This window comes from Rhamphochromis longiceps, linkage group LG19, assembly GCF_057381845.1.
Source record: "Rhamphochromis longiceps isolate RC_006_pf linkage group LG19, R_longiceps_female_GT1.1, whole genome shotgun sequence".
Taxonomy (NCBI): Eukaryota; Metazoa; Chordata; class Actinopteri; order Cichliformes; family Cichlidae; genus Rhamphochromis; species Rhamphochromis longiceps.
The window spans coordinates 20,574,975-20,588,507 of record NC_140575.1 but is presented as its reverse complement, the minus strand read 5'-3'; the positions used below and the strand labels follow the sequence as shown (position 1 = coordinate 20,588,507).

General features: G+C 41.0%; 1 protein-coding gene across 1 annotated transcript; it reads right to left on the bottom strand.

The window, feature by feature from the left end:
* Positions 1 to 325: 325 nt before the first annotated feature.
* dcaf10 (DDB1 and CUL4 associated factor 10) lies at positions 326 to 8,611 on the bottom strand. The gene is made up of 7 exons (XM_085391789.1): positions 7,687 to 8,611; positions 6,881 to 6,994; positions 4,955 to 5,152; positions 4,100 to 4,302; positions 3,880 to 3,960; positions 3,650 to 3,795; positions 326 to 3,285 (listed from the first exon to the last, which is right to left on the bottom strand). The coding sequence occupies exons 1-7, from the start codon at positions 8,172 to 8,174 to the stop codon at positions 2,914 to 2,916; spliced, it is 1,602 nt and encodes a 533-aa protein (XP_085247915.1). The 5' UTR covers positions 8,175 to 8,611; the 3' UTR covers positions 326 to 2,913.
* Positions 8,612 to 13,533: the final 4,922 nt, after the last annotated feature.

Genomic DNA, 13,533 nt, shown 5'->3' with positions numbered 1-13,533 from the left:
TCAGAGTGCTTTGGTCGCTCTCAAATTGCCAGGGCTGGATGTTCTCTTCGTGGAAGACACCGACTTGTCTGCAAACACTCGCCAACTACTAGTCAAGCAAAAAAGTGCAAAACAAACCAGAAACGCTACAAAACCAGAAAGTTTTGGAGCGTGGGTTGGAAAAATGCAAACTTTTACTTGGTGAACATTTTGTTAAACTAGCAGTCAGACTAGTTGGTGAGTGTTTGCAGATAAGTTGCAGCTTGATGCAAACTCCATGCAACCACAGGAATCTGGTAGCAATCAAAGCAATCACACGGAGGGCTTTTTCTTTTGGGGGGGGGGGGGGGGGGGGGGATAATTGGGGGGTTTTAACAACCGATTTCACAGGTGTCGCCATCAGCTTCTATCTAAAACTTGTAAATGACAGACAGTCAAGGACAGTGTCCAAAACTTGTGTCCAAGACTCATCCAAGATGGCAAACAAGTAGAGCTGGTAGTCACATGACTGTAAAACCCTGAATATTTGGAGTGATTAGCCAGCATTTTAACATTTTGTGACTGTAGGGGGTGCTGCTGCACTCTTATCTTTGCAGTATTTTTTTTTTTAACATTAAGGTTTAGAGACACAGGTTCAGAATTTAGAGCATCTAAACACTGTCAAATATACACCACTAAATACTGAGTGTTCAATATATCCATAAAGCAACAGTTCCCCCTTTAATACCAAAGGCATGAATGTAGTTCCATCTCAACACCCCACCAGATGTGAATGAGACACTTCCCAAAAGATAGATAGAAGAGAAGATATTTCCAAATCCACAAATAGATACCCACTTTTAGCTCACGGCAGAGAAGTCCAAGTAAAAAAGAAAGAAAGAAAAACAAACAGAAACAAAACATTTGGCATCTAAGAGCTCAACATAGAGTCTCACATAAATAAGAAAGAAGAATTATCTTAAGAGGCTGGTATGCATAGTAGTATACGCTTCTGTCTTTTTTTTTTTTTTTTGTTTCCCTAACAGCAAGTTTCCATCTACTCTGCAGTCAGTCAGTATGTACTGTAGCCAGTATACATTACAGTTGTAACAATCAGGCATGTGCTTACAGCAGCTATACAAAACACAAAAGCATTGCTCTTACCAGAACAGTCAAAGCAATTTGCTCCTTTAAAGAGGAGAAAAGCCTTGCTTATCAACTGTATGCTAACACAAGCAAACGTGAAACACTAGGTGTGACAAAACAGTGTGGATTAGCACTGTCCAAAACCCAAAAAAACTTAGGTTCAGGGGTAGAAAAAGCACAATTTCATCTTGCAAATGTTAAATAAAGAATGTAAAGAATCTTTCTCAGTCAAAAAGTGAACATGCCACTGATAAAATAAAAAGGCCGGCAATATTCTACAGCAAGCATTAATGAAACAGCTTATTTGTCTGTCTCCAGCTGTCTGACAGCTCCAATGCAGTCAAAAACATTAGAAACACATTAGTTAGCCTCACTATTTGAACATAGATACTGAGGCTAACTGTAAATACGTTTAGTGCACCATTCTGTTTGAGTAACACTGGAGGGGAAAAAAGTGAAAAAGAAAAAGTAAGTCAGATGAAAATATTTTAAAGAGTTGCATTCTCAGATGAAACGATGTAGATGCTGCGAGACGCAGGCAGGGTTGGGAAGCCAGAGCAGCGTGCTCGATGTGGAAAATCTATAATAATGCCAGCAATGTTTAAGGGAAAAATACTTAACTGCTACTACATTTTCATTTTTACAAAGAGTGGGTGTGGAAAAATCTGAAAATGAGACACCGACAGCAGCTGGACTTCAGCAGTTTCCACTTACAGGAAATGAAAAGTGACTCCAATGTATCTACTCTTAAAGTAGCCTCAGTGACTGTGAGAATAGCATCAAACATCGTGCTACAAGTAGTGCCATAATTCATACACCAATAAAACCACTTTAAAAAAACACTATCAAAGACCATGAAGGCAGAAACAGGGTGGAGACAGAAAACGTACTTGAAGTCAGGGGTCAAAGTTCAGATTGTATGAGCAGAGAAGCAGCACCTGTGGAGAAAAGGCATGAGCAGAGCAGCAGAGAGCGACACGATGTGCAGCAGAGGACGCTGAATTGAGACGACCAGCGACAGACGAAAGCGCCCGTTCCTTACTCGTCCCTTTAGGATTCATGTCCGCTTGCATCCTTAGTGTTTTTGTCCTGAGACAGCAACATCTGGGTGTGCCGAGTCTCAACAAAATCAAAGTTTTTTACTGCTATAGAGAATGAATCGTTAATATGAAAACGAGCTTGTCCTTCACTGATGCCACGTTGCGCCACTGTCTCTGAGGAGAAAAGTAAAACCCAACTGATCTTTCTTGCACTGCCTTTTTTTCTTCTTAAAGTTCAGGGTCAGTGAGGTTTCCATCCACTGCTGCAGTCTGGCCACCGGTCCACAGCTCAAGTCTTCTCCGTTCTTCTCCCATGTCAATGGCTAGCAGCTGACACTTACAATCCAAACTAACTTTGCCTGCTTAGCTGCTGCAGACCTGGGTCAAGAAGTACTTTTAGGGTTTGTTTCTTTAGTTTATCGGAAAAAGATTCAGACAAACAGATGCCGGGAATCCGATTTAGGATTGCTACACGTTTTTTTCTCCTTTTTAGAGTTTTTGACAACTTTTCCTTTAATGTTTCCGACAGAAGCTAAGCATATTTCTCAGTAGCTAAACAATCTGTAAACACATAATGGCAAAACAGTAAAAATCAAAGCGATTAAGTAGCTGCACTAAACTTGGGCAATGCAAGGTTTTTATAGATTTGTGTGTGATTACGAATAAATTAATGCTTCTTTGATATATTCTCAGACTTGCTGTGCATAAACCCTAATCAGTACTTCTTCACTGAGGTCTGCGACACTTCTTTCTTCAACAGCACCGGATGCTAAAACTTGGGCTGGTAAAGGGCCACACGCCCACTGAGGCACCCCGAGGCCAGCTGGCAGTGTGTTGGGGAGAACTTTGTGGTGAGCACTACGTCACTGTGCGAGTAGATGGAGCGTATCTCCCTGAGGCAGCTGGTCTGGATGGGCAGGCAGTCGACCAGCTCGCCGCAGCGCTCGTCGAAGGCCAGGAGGCGTACGCCGTAGCCGTAAGGGGAGCAGATGAGCCGTCCATCTGGGCTGAAGCACAGCTCCTTGATGTAGCCCCGCCCCACGTTGGCCTCCTCGATGTAGTGGGTAAGGCGGAGGGAGCAACGGGGGGAGACCAGCGGGCGAGTGGGTGCTCCCTCCTGGAACTCATACACACACGTCCACTGAAGAGAGAAAGGCAGTGAGAAAACAGACATACAAGTGATGCAGTTTAATACCAGATGATTAAATACGCAATCGCATCAGCGTCATCACTGGAAATACAGCCTTTAGTGGCCTTTTACTTGTAAGCTGCTTAAAAGTATGACACTGCACTTCAGTTCTACAAGAAAAGTGGTCAAATATACAGCCAGAATTACGCTTGTTAATGGCTAACAAAACTTTTAGAGGGAACAAATATTAGTGAAGGCGTATTTTAGCCTGTGTAGATTACAGAAATAGCTTGAAGAGGGATCTTGGTGGTTTAAGGCATTTTAATAAACAAAAATGTGATTATGTCAGCTTCATGCACCGCTCCATGTTTCTCACCTCTTGGTCATCCGTGTTGCTGGAGCATCGGATGAGTGTGGCCCAGCCTTTGGGATGGAGCTGCAGGGAGGTGATGCAGTTCCCTCTGTCCCTCTCGCCGGGGATCTCTGGAGTTAACACCTCCAGACTGTTTCTGGGAGACAGCCCTACGAGCGCAGTTTTTCATAACATTAAAGACAAAACCTCATGTGTCAGTAGTTTATCCCTTCTATATCATGATTCGCCCTGACCTTCTCTATGAGGGTGGAGCTTGCTGGAGTCATTTCCCTGGCGAGGAGTACAAGCGGATCTGGACGTTGATGTGCCTCCATCTACAAAATCATAAAAGGCATTTATAGTTTTTTTTTTTTTTTTTAAATAAACACCAACCTAACGCGAACAATCCAGCTGATAAACATGAAGGAACATGAGCAAAACACTTCATTAATTTCCGAATGAGCCTGATCTGACCTGAGCTGAGGGGAGTCCGTCGTGCTCGCAACATTCGGTAGCTGCCCACCTCTAGGGACTGGGTGAGGTCCAGGTCATGGAGGATGAGCAAGTACCCTGAGGAAGTAGAAATGAGCATCTTGGAACAGTCAGGTGTCAGGCGCATCCTCATTAAGTAGCGAGTGTGGAAAAACTTTTTGTGTGGGCAGCCATCCTCTGTAAACCTATAAATGCAGAGGAGTAATTAAGGTTTAACAGACAGTTAGATTACAATATCTTATAAAACCCTTCCTGTATAGATCAGCCTTGGTGCAGACCCTCAGTTCCATTTCCTCAAATCAGCTGTTCTAGCTCCTGCTCCCTCCCTTTATCCCAGCTTTCTGATTGGTTGCCCTTTGCATACAGAAAGGTCGACCAGCAGGTGGTTTGGGCTTCTGTGGTCTAATATCACAGACGTAATATGATTATCTCAGCCAAAGCTGTATCCTGGAGATGATCATATTAGAGCTATCCACCCACATTAATATCGCATAGATCTGAGACCGGGAAAAACTGACTGAAAGATTTAGTGCAGTGCGAAACCCGAGGTTTTAGCTCATGACTGAAATCAGTATTTGAAATTTTTGTCATTTTTGTATAACATGTAGTAACATATATGAAACTAAATAACTAACTAACTAAATTAAAGCATTTTGATTGAAAGCCAAAAGAAACAAAATCTAGATCACAATAAGATAACCTGGGCATGTTGAAATTGGTTTGAAGTACAGGCCACTTCTAATAAGGATATACTTTATTTTCACCATAACTGCACATGGCACAGAGACACAACGAGCACATGGACGTAAAATAAACATACCGTAGACAATGGCTAACCTGTTAGTGTCCCATGTGATGACATTACCATCGAAGCCAGACGTGACAAGGAGACGAGTGTTGGTGTCATACTCGATGTTCTTCACCCAGCTGGCATGCCCGTGCAATGAGCAAACCTTTGAGTTAAGCTTACGCAGATCCCATAATGCAATTGTGGTGTCGTCGGAGCAGGTGGCAAACAAACGATTGTCCAAAAACCTACAGGGAGAGAAACACAGATTTAGGAAACCCAGTGGATAGTAATTTCGACACAGGTTGACCAATCTGGGGCGCTTCCCTACGCTGCCATCCTCGTGAAGATCTGTGAGGACACTGTGAGGAGCGAGAAGAGAGCTATTCTACACAGAAGTCTTTTATCAAGTGGGATGATGTACAAATGCCACATCTCTGTAAGAACCTGATGCCACTAAAATGAAACTACAGTCCTGTGGAAAAGAAAATACACCCTGCTCCAATTCTATGGCTTTACATATTAGGTGAAAATAAAATTCCGGTTCCTAGCAGGTTCTCTTTAAATACAACTTCCACTGAAGAACAATACATGACACATTACACTGCATCATTACTTATTTAACAGAAACTAAACCAACATGCAAAAGCAGTTGTGTGAAAATCTAAGTACGCCCAATAATTGAGTAGCTTGAAGAACCACCTTTGGCAGCAATAACGTGATGTTCTCACATTCTGTACGACTTTTTCAGTCTCTCACATTGTTGTGGAGGAATTCTGGCCCACTCTTCTTTACAACGTTGCTTCACTTTATTGCTGTGCTTTGGATCTTTGTCCTGTTACATAATCCAATTTCAGCCAAGCTTTAATTGTCAGACAGATGGCCTCACATTTGACTCTTGAATAGTCTGGTATACAAAACAGTCCACAGTCAACTCCGTGACTGCGAAACAAGCCTAAAACATCAGCCCTCCACAACCACGTTGACAGCTGCTGTGAGGCGCTTTCTCTAAACGTGAGCGTGTGTATTATGGCCAAACATCTCTGCTTGGGTCTCTTCTGTCTTAAGGGGGATTGTTCCAGAAGCTTTGCAATTTGCTCAGGTGTTGGTTTGCAGATCTAAGCTGTGCTTATATGTTCTTTTTAGGGAGAAGAGGCTTTCTCCTGACAACCCTTCCAAACAAGCCATAAGTGTTCACTACAGTCCTGTCATAAACTTTAATATTAAACACACTAAAGGAGGCCTTAGAGCCTTGGCTGTCTTTAATATTTTGCTTTTGTGAATAATATTTGTCACGCTTTGAATATATTTTTCACACAATTTGAAGTCCATCATTCTGCAATGATGGACTTCAAATTGTTTGGAAATGGCCTCATAACCCTTCTCAGATGGATGGACAACAACAGCTGCTTCTCTAAGATCACTGCTTTTGTCTTTCCTCCTGGGGTTTGTTTTAAGACAGTCCTGACTTTCCAAAGCTGCAAAATGACAAAACGTCTGCGCTTATAGAGGTGCTCACACTTGCTAATTATCTATTAAAGAAGCGCATTTCATTGGCTGCTACATACCTGCTCAATTTCTATGGAAGCTGCAAATATGTACTTTGTTTTTCCACACACTGCTTCAGCATTTTGGCTTAATTTTTTTCATATAAATAAAGGCAATGGATGATATGTGTTGTTGTTCAACTAAGGTTGTACTGAAATGCGGAAGGATTTCTTATTTGGCACCTTCAGCTCTTCCATCCAACATCTCTTTCTTGCATCCTCACAGCGAGAGCTCAGACCCAATAAAATGCATCCAAGTAGTTTTTATTAGCCTCTGCATGTCATACTTGATTTAAAGACTCATGCTGTAATAGAGACTGTTTATTATGTTTTATTACCTTAACCCACAGGTCTCTTGCTCCCTTTTACTGAGCTACAGACCCAATTTGTAAAACCTTTCCCCAGAGATTCAAGATTAGAATAATGCACCTTATGTTGTTGACACAGTCCTCATGGGCCTCCGTCAGGGTTTTGATGTGTCTGGATGAGATTGGATCAAACAGCAGGACCTCAGTCTGCTCACAGGCCACAGTCAGCACAGACCTAATCAGAAGAAAAAAAACAGTTGATCTCTTTGTCCATGTGCGACAAGATGTTATGCAGCAGCAAACGAAAGCATAAGGGGGAAAAGGAGAATATTTTCTCGGTTTATAGGCAATCTAATAAGTAGACAGGATGAATTTTACTTGCATTGACGCTACACTACTCATTGCGTTTTTGCTATAATAATGAGTCACAACAATGTTACTAAAACTGCACAACAAGAATAGGTAAAATTGAAAAAAATTCAAGCGTCAAATGCAGACACAGGTCAAAGTATTGAGTATTGACGAGTATTGTGCACAGCAGCGCTATCACGGTACAGCCAGGACAGGAAGTGTGAGCCCACAAAACAAATGTGACCCAGACTGGCCACAGCTTGACCTGGTTTGTCTGCAGGATTTGTTTCTTACATCTGCTGTCTCTTGGCTTAAGTCCGAGAAGTGCTCACTAGTTGTACAAGACGTTGGAGGTTACATTTTGAGGATATTAAGAACGTACTGTTAAATCATCAGTGAACAAACTGATGGGGTTTGTCTGGAAACTATTTATTATGTCATCAATAAACACCGAGTGAGTGTGTGTGAGCTGAAGTAGGTAGGTGAGGACGAATGTGGCTTTTAAATTCAAGCTTTTAACGCACAAATATCGGGAAATCTCTCAACTTCACACCCTAAAACGCAGACAAACCTTACCCGTCCGGGGAGTACTCCAGGTTAAACACGGCTCCATGGGTCTGAGTGCCCAGGTTAACTGACTCTACAGCCGGATTCATAGAGCGGTACAAGCTTGTCATTGTCCTGAAGTTATCCCGAGCTGGGTCCACAAACACCCCTCGTCTTATAGTCCTGCTCTTCAACCAAGAAAACAGGCTAGCACCCCTGAAGCTGTCAGTGTCGGAGCCACCACCAGTGTCGGAGCTACCATCAGTGCACTTCTTCAGCGGTGCGACGGCCGGTCTGGAGCGGGGCTCTCGCTCCGCCAATACGGGAGACCCCGCGATAGGAGCCACTAGACCCTCGCTGCTCGCGGGGGGTGAAGGAGAAACTCTCCGAGCGATGTCATCTTCCTCATCCGAATCGTCAATGTCAGGGTCTTCCTCTTTGTCGGAGACGGTGCCGCCGTTGGGCCTGTCCCGCGACTCGTCGGCGTCCTCGCTGTCGCTCTGGTGCTCCGAGCTCATTGTAGCTTCTCCAGCGTCCGCACAGACGTTTGCGGTTCGGGGTGCAGGGTCTCGAAAAGTAGGCTGGCCCGGTCACCTAATGAACGCGAACCCGCTGCTTCCTTCACTCTTTTAAGAATCCATTGCAGAGCATTTTAGGTGCATAGGTTACGGTGGGCAAATTTTATTTTGTTGCTAGGTTTGCCAGCGCCTTAACGCCTCCCGTTAAACCACACACATGTTAGCTTACATTTCACCGGAAGATGATGATTACACTTCAAAATAAAAGCACAAATAGCCTTTAAAACTCTACGCGTGTGTCTTACATAAAGCAAAACACAATATAAGTATTGTTTATTACTCCTAAACCGTGCTTCTACTCATTTTTAGCGAAATAAGACACGTACAAATAATCCCGTTTTCTTGAGTACAAACGCCGAGCTGAAACATCCAGGCGGAAGATCCGTGCTTCTTTCACATAACTTGTTTTGTTCGCACCAAAACAAACGCAAACAATGACGTAGTTCCGTTTCCTTTCCCTAGCAGATTGCTTGCTGCCATCTGCTGAATAAGTGGATTTGCTATGTGACAATAGTTAACCACAAATTCATTTATGAATATGACAATATAAATGCGCAAGACTGAAATCTTTAAGGTGTAAATAGCGCAGGAAGATCAACAAAACAAACATAAAAAGGTAACAACAATAATAACAGTGATAATAATACATCAAGTCAAAAGTCTTGAGCCAATCCTCATTTTTTAATATTTTACAAGAATACTGTAAATAAATGCAGCAATGTTTTTTGAACATGTGTAAACATGCACGGAAATAAGGCATATAAGGCAAGAAATAGATTGTGCAATTCTAAGGAGACTGAATGTCGATGTTTGGTATGAGCACCTTTCTTTTTCAACACAGCCTGAACTCTCATAGGCACAATTTCTAGTAATTTCTTTGAGTAGGCTTCAGGAATAGCTCCAAAGAATTTCTAAAGAATATTACAAGCTTTTCTTTGGGTGTTGGCTGCCTTTTGTTCCATTTTCTGTCACGATAATCTCACACTGCTTCAGTAATGTTGAGATCCAGGCTCCGGGGAGGTCAATCTGTGACTGATAGTGTTCCAGTGTGTGTTTTTCAATACAGGTTTGCTTTTACTACATTGGCAAGTTGTTTGGGATTATTGCCATGCCGAATAATCCAAATGTCCAATCAGATGCTTTCCACATGGATGATGGGTCAAAATCAGCTTCACAGCTGTAGCTTCACAGGGTCTCCACAAGGGTGTGTCCATTCCTCAGTGCATTTCTGGTAAGACTCCTGCTTACCATACTGAGCTATTTTAAAAATCATCTGTTTTCTCATATATCAGATATTTGGAGTAAAATATATGTATGTATGTGGTTTCTCTCTCCATATATATAGCCTTTTACAGGAAGATTCACTGACAAATGAAGAATTAAGAAAATGTCTTATTAAGGAAAATGTGTATTCTGACCAGTTTGTGAAAACCTCCTTAAGACTGCTTTGGTTGGTAGCATATTTCTGTAGTCATAGTTTAAATGGAAATAATGGACTGTATGAACACACATTTAATTGCGAATCAAACAAAATTCCATTGTGGTTTGCCTTATGCCTTATGTTTCTATTTAGCTAATAAAGCTTATTTTGAGTTTATGTTTGTCTAAGGAGTCCTGCATATTGGGTCTCCACCTACCACACAGCACCCCTTGATAATAATTTCTGTTGCTGCAGTCTTCTGAGGACTTAAGCCTGATTAGAGCTGTTGTGGTTTTCTGAATTGTGATTTCAAACGATTTTCTTGTAAATCTGTGGACATTTGATTTCATGTTCAGCATCCTAATTCCATTCATTCTGTTGGAATTGCATTGGTAACTCATGGAAGTGTTACTGAGTATTCATAACCAGCCACTTTGTACGTACAGTGAGCGAATGGGTTGGTTGAACTAAATAAGGTTGAATTAAATTGACTCATTAGAACTACGTTGGCTCATATTGATCAGAGAGTTAGAACAACAACTAAAAGAAACTTAGATTAACCTGAAAGGAACTAATCAGGGTTAACTGGTATTGGACACAAATCAGGATTTAAAACCAAACCTAAAGTGGGAAGTGAGAGAGATTTATTTTTGGTTTTTTGGGGTTTTTTTGTTGTTGTTTTCTTCTTTTATTTAATTCCTTCTGGGATTTAGATCCAACAACTTAAGTGCCGAAACTGTACGTACACTTCTGTGTATTCCATTTTCCATAAAACAGCCAGCAGTTCAAAATTTACGATGGTCTGTTGTTTGTTACTTCAGGTTTCCAGTATAAACTGCTCTTGTAAATCTAGATTCTGGTCCTAGCGATCTGTAAATATCTACAGTGCTACAATATGTTAACGTTTTTTTGTTGTTGTTGTTTTTAAAGAATATGTTCAATTTTTCCTTCATCTATTTATTTTATTTTTATTTTTTTATCCAAATATGTATAAAATTTTTGCTCTTCATCAGTCTAAATAATGAATATTATACATGTGTTTCTCTTATATTAAACATCTGCTGATATTCTGACCTGTAAGACAAACATAACTCTGTGTTTTTCGTCTATCCCTTTCTTTATTGCGTGAGTCAAACCAGGAGATTGTGACAGATACTGCTAGAAATGTAAAACATAAATGTGCTGCCAAACCAACACATGCAGCTATCAAACCTTTCTTCATTTTAATTCTTAAAATGAATTATTCTTGAACGAAGACACTGATTTGACACATGTAAAAATATGGTTGATTGTGTTTATTGCCCCCTCCACCCATCTCCCTACCATGTGTTCTCAAAAGTGAACAGAGGGTTGGGAAATGATAGAGGAAAGGAAGAAGTGGGGAAAAGAGTTGCAAAGAAGAGGGTAAAGCAAGGGTAGAAGACCGAAAAAGTGGTGAAAGAAAGGATTAGAAAGGAGGAAAGAGACAGAGGAGAGAAAACCCCAACAATCCCTTCTGAGCAAGGAGGAAAAACTCCCCTTAAGCAGGAAGAAACCTGTGGCAGAAGGTTTGGGTGTGAGGGTGAAAAAAGAAAAGAAAAAGGATGAAGAATATATTGGAGAAAGAAAACATGGAGAGTGATGAAGAGGTGGTCGGAGAGAAAGGGAGAGGGGTGATGAGATAGAAAAGAGGTGGAGGAAGACAAGCCTATGCCTCCTCATGATTAAGTGAGGAAGCAGTAGGGTCCCTCCTCCTGAAAGAGCAGAAGCGTTTTTTCTTATTTTTTAGGCACTGTTCCTGGAGCTCTTTCTTCTGTAGGATGAGGATTTTCAGTTCATTGATTGTTCCTGCATTTTGCTCCTCAAATTTCTTGCATTTTTTCTCCAGTTCTTCTAATTTTTCTTGTTTTTCATTAAGCTTTTCTTTCAGTTTTTTAGATTTTGCCTCCTGTATTCGCTTTGCCTGTAGCATCTTTATATCCCTCTGTTGTACTTTGTTGTACATGTCTTCTAACTCCTCATTTCTGCTCTGGATTTCTTGAAGTGTATACTACAGGTCTTTATGTGTTTTCTTCAGTTCTTCCCTTGCACCTGCATTTCATTGTTTTTGCACCTCAAGTTGTTGTTAGGTTCTGTTTTTTCTCAGCATTTCATTGAACCTATATTGCATGTCTGAGCATTATTTTTTCCAGTTTTTCCTTTTCTCCTTCTAGTTCAATGGTTTTCGCATGCATTTCATTATAACATGCGTGCAGTTGTAGATTTTTCCTTTCAAAGTCTTGGAGAATAAGTTGTGTGTTTTTTCTGTATTACTTCCTGTTGCTCTTTCTCTTGAAGCATTTCTGCATTTTTGTGCAGTGCTTCATCAAGCAGTATTTGCAACACATGATGTTTTTCCTCCATGTTTTGGAGTTTACATTCCATTTCTTTCTCCTTTATCTCCTCTTGTTTCTTCTCTTGAAGAAACTCTTTTTTTTTTCCAGGGCTTCATCAAATTTTACTTGCAGCTTCTGATTCTTTTTCTCTGTGTCTTGGAGAGTCAGTACAGCCCAGTTTGATTTTAAATGGGCCAGACCAGTGAAACTCTCTTTTCTGTCAGTGTAAAGATGTTTAACTAGAAATTTAATCCCTGAGATAATTATATAAATATAATCTAAGAAAAAGAAATTCAGTTTTCAACAATACACTTACACACATCCGTTTTCCTACATGATGAAGTAATTCCGCTTTGGGCTTAAATTTACAGAAAAATGTCTATTAGCTCATTGCACAGACTGTCTTGTAATTATAAAATGGAACATTTTTATTAAATGACAGAATAATGTTTTTTTTTCTTTTTGCATGATTCTGACAATGAATCCACTGTAAAAATTAAACTTCTCTATAGTAGATCATGGAAAAAAAGGTGATCTTCTCTTATTTAATCGTTCATTTTTTAATCATTGTCAAGTATAATTTTGACTATCTGGCGGCGGAGTTTGGCCCTTAGACCTTATGTTTGACACTGCTGGCATGGTACTGTTGCAGAAATAGCAAACACAGCATAGCCTGTTTTAGAGTTTGAAAGCCACAGAGAAATCGACAGTATGCCTCCGTGTTTTTGCTTAGACAATATAGGTCCTTCCCATATCGAGACGCTCATGTTTATCAGAGAATCATGGTTATATCCATAACCTCAAGTTTGTAATGATGCCCTCTTTATTGGGTATGACACCACATCTCCAGTTTACCTAAGGAAGTCCTGATTTTATTGTCCTTACTTGCCAGCCTTGTAAGACATAAAGTATTCGAACGAGTAATAGCCAAAGTCTCGTTGAATTGCTGGTTTTCTTTGGCACGGTGCTAAATTGCTGATAGACACTTCTGACCTTATATTCAAATTTAAAAGTGACTTGCTGGGACAGTGGATAAAAAGCATGACTAAGCAGGCCTTGCACAAACAGCGCACTTCCCCGAGGCGCTATAACTTGGAAGTGAGACATAATTATAGTTTGTGTCGTGGTTGGGTTTACGTTTGCATGCCTCCACAATGTGTTTTGGATGTATGCGTGCCGCGCGTGTGCGGGCGTGCAAACTACAGAGCGTGCCCTCTTATAGATAATTACTGCTACCATTATTGCTGCTGTGCAGAAAATAACTCGAGGGATTGAAATGCAAATGCTAATAAAGTCTTTACAAATATGTTTAGTTTTAATTGGTACTAATTAGTCCAATGAGAGGCAGAGCTGGTGACACAGTGACTTTTTACCTGGATGGAGTAGGTGGCGACACAAGGAGGGCAAACGAGCCCCCTCCATCTGCATGCTTTTGCGCACGCGTAAAATGCATTCAAACGCACGCTCGCGTACTTAAACTCTGGCTCATGGCCTATATGAACGAATAGTCACTGAATTCTTTCGG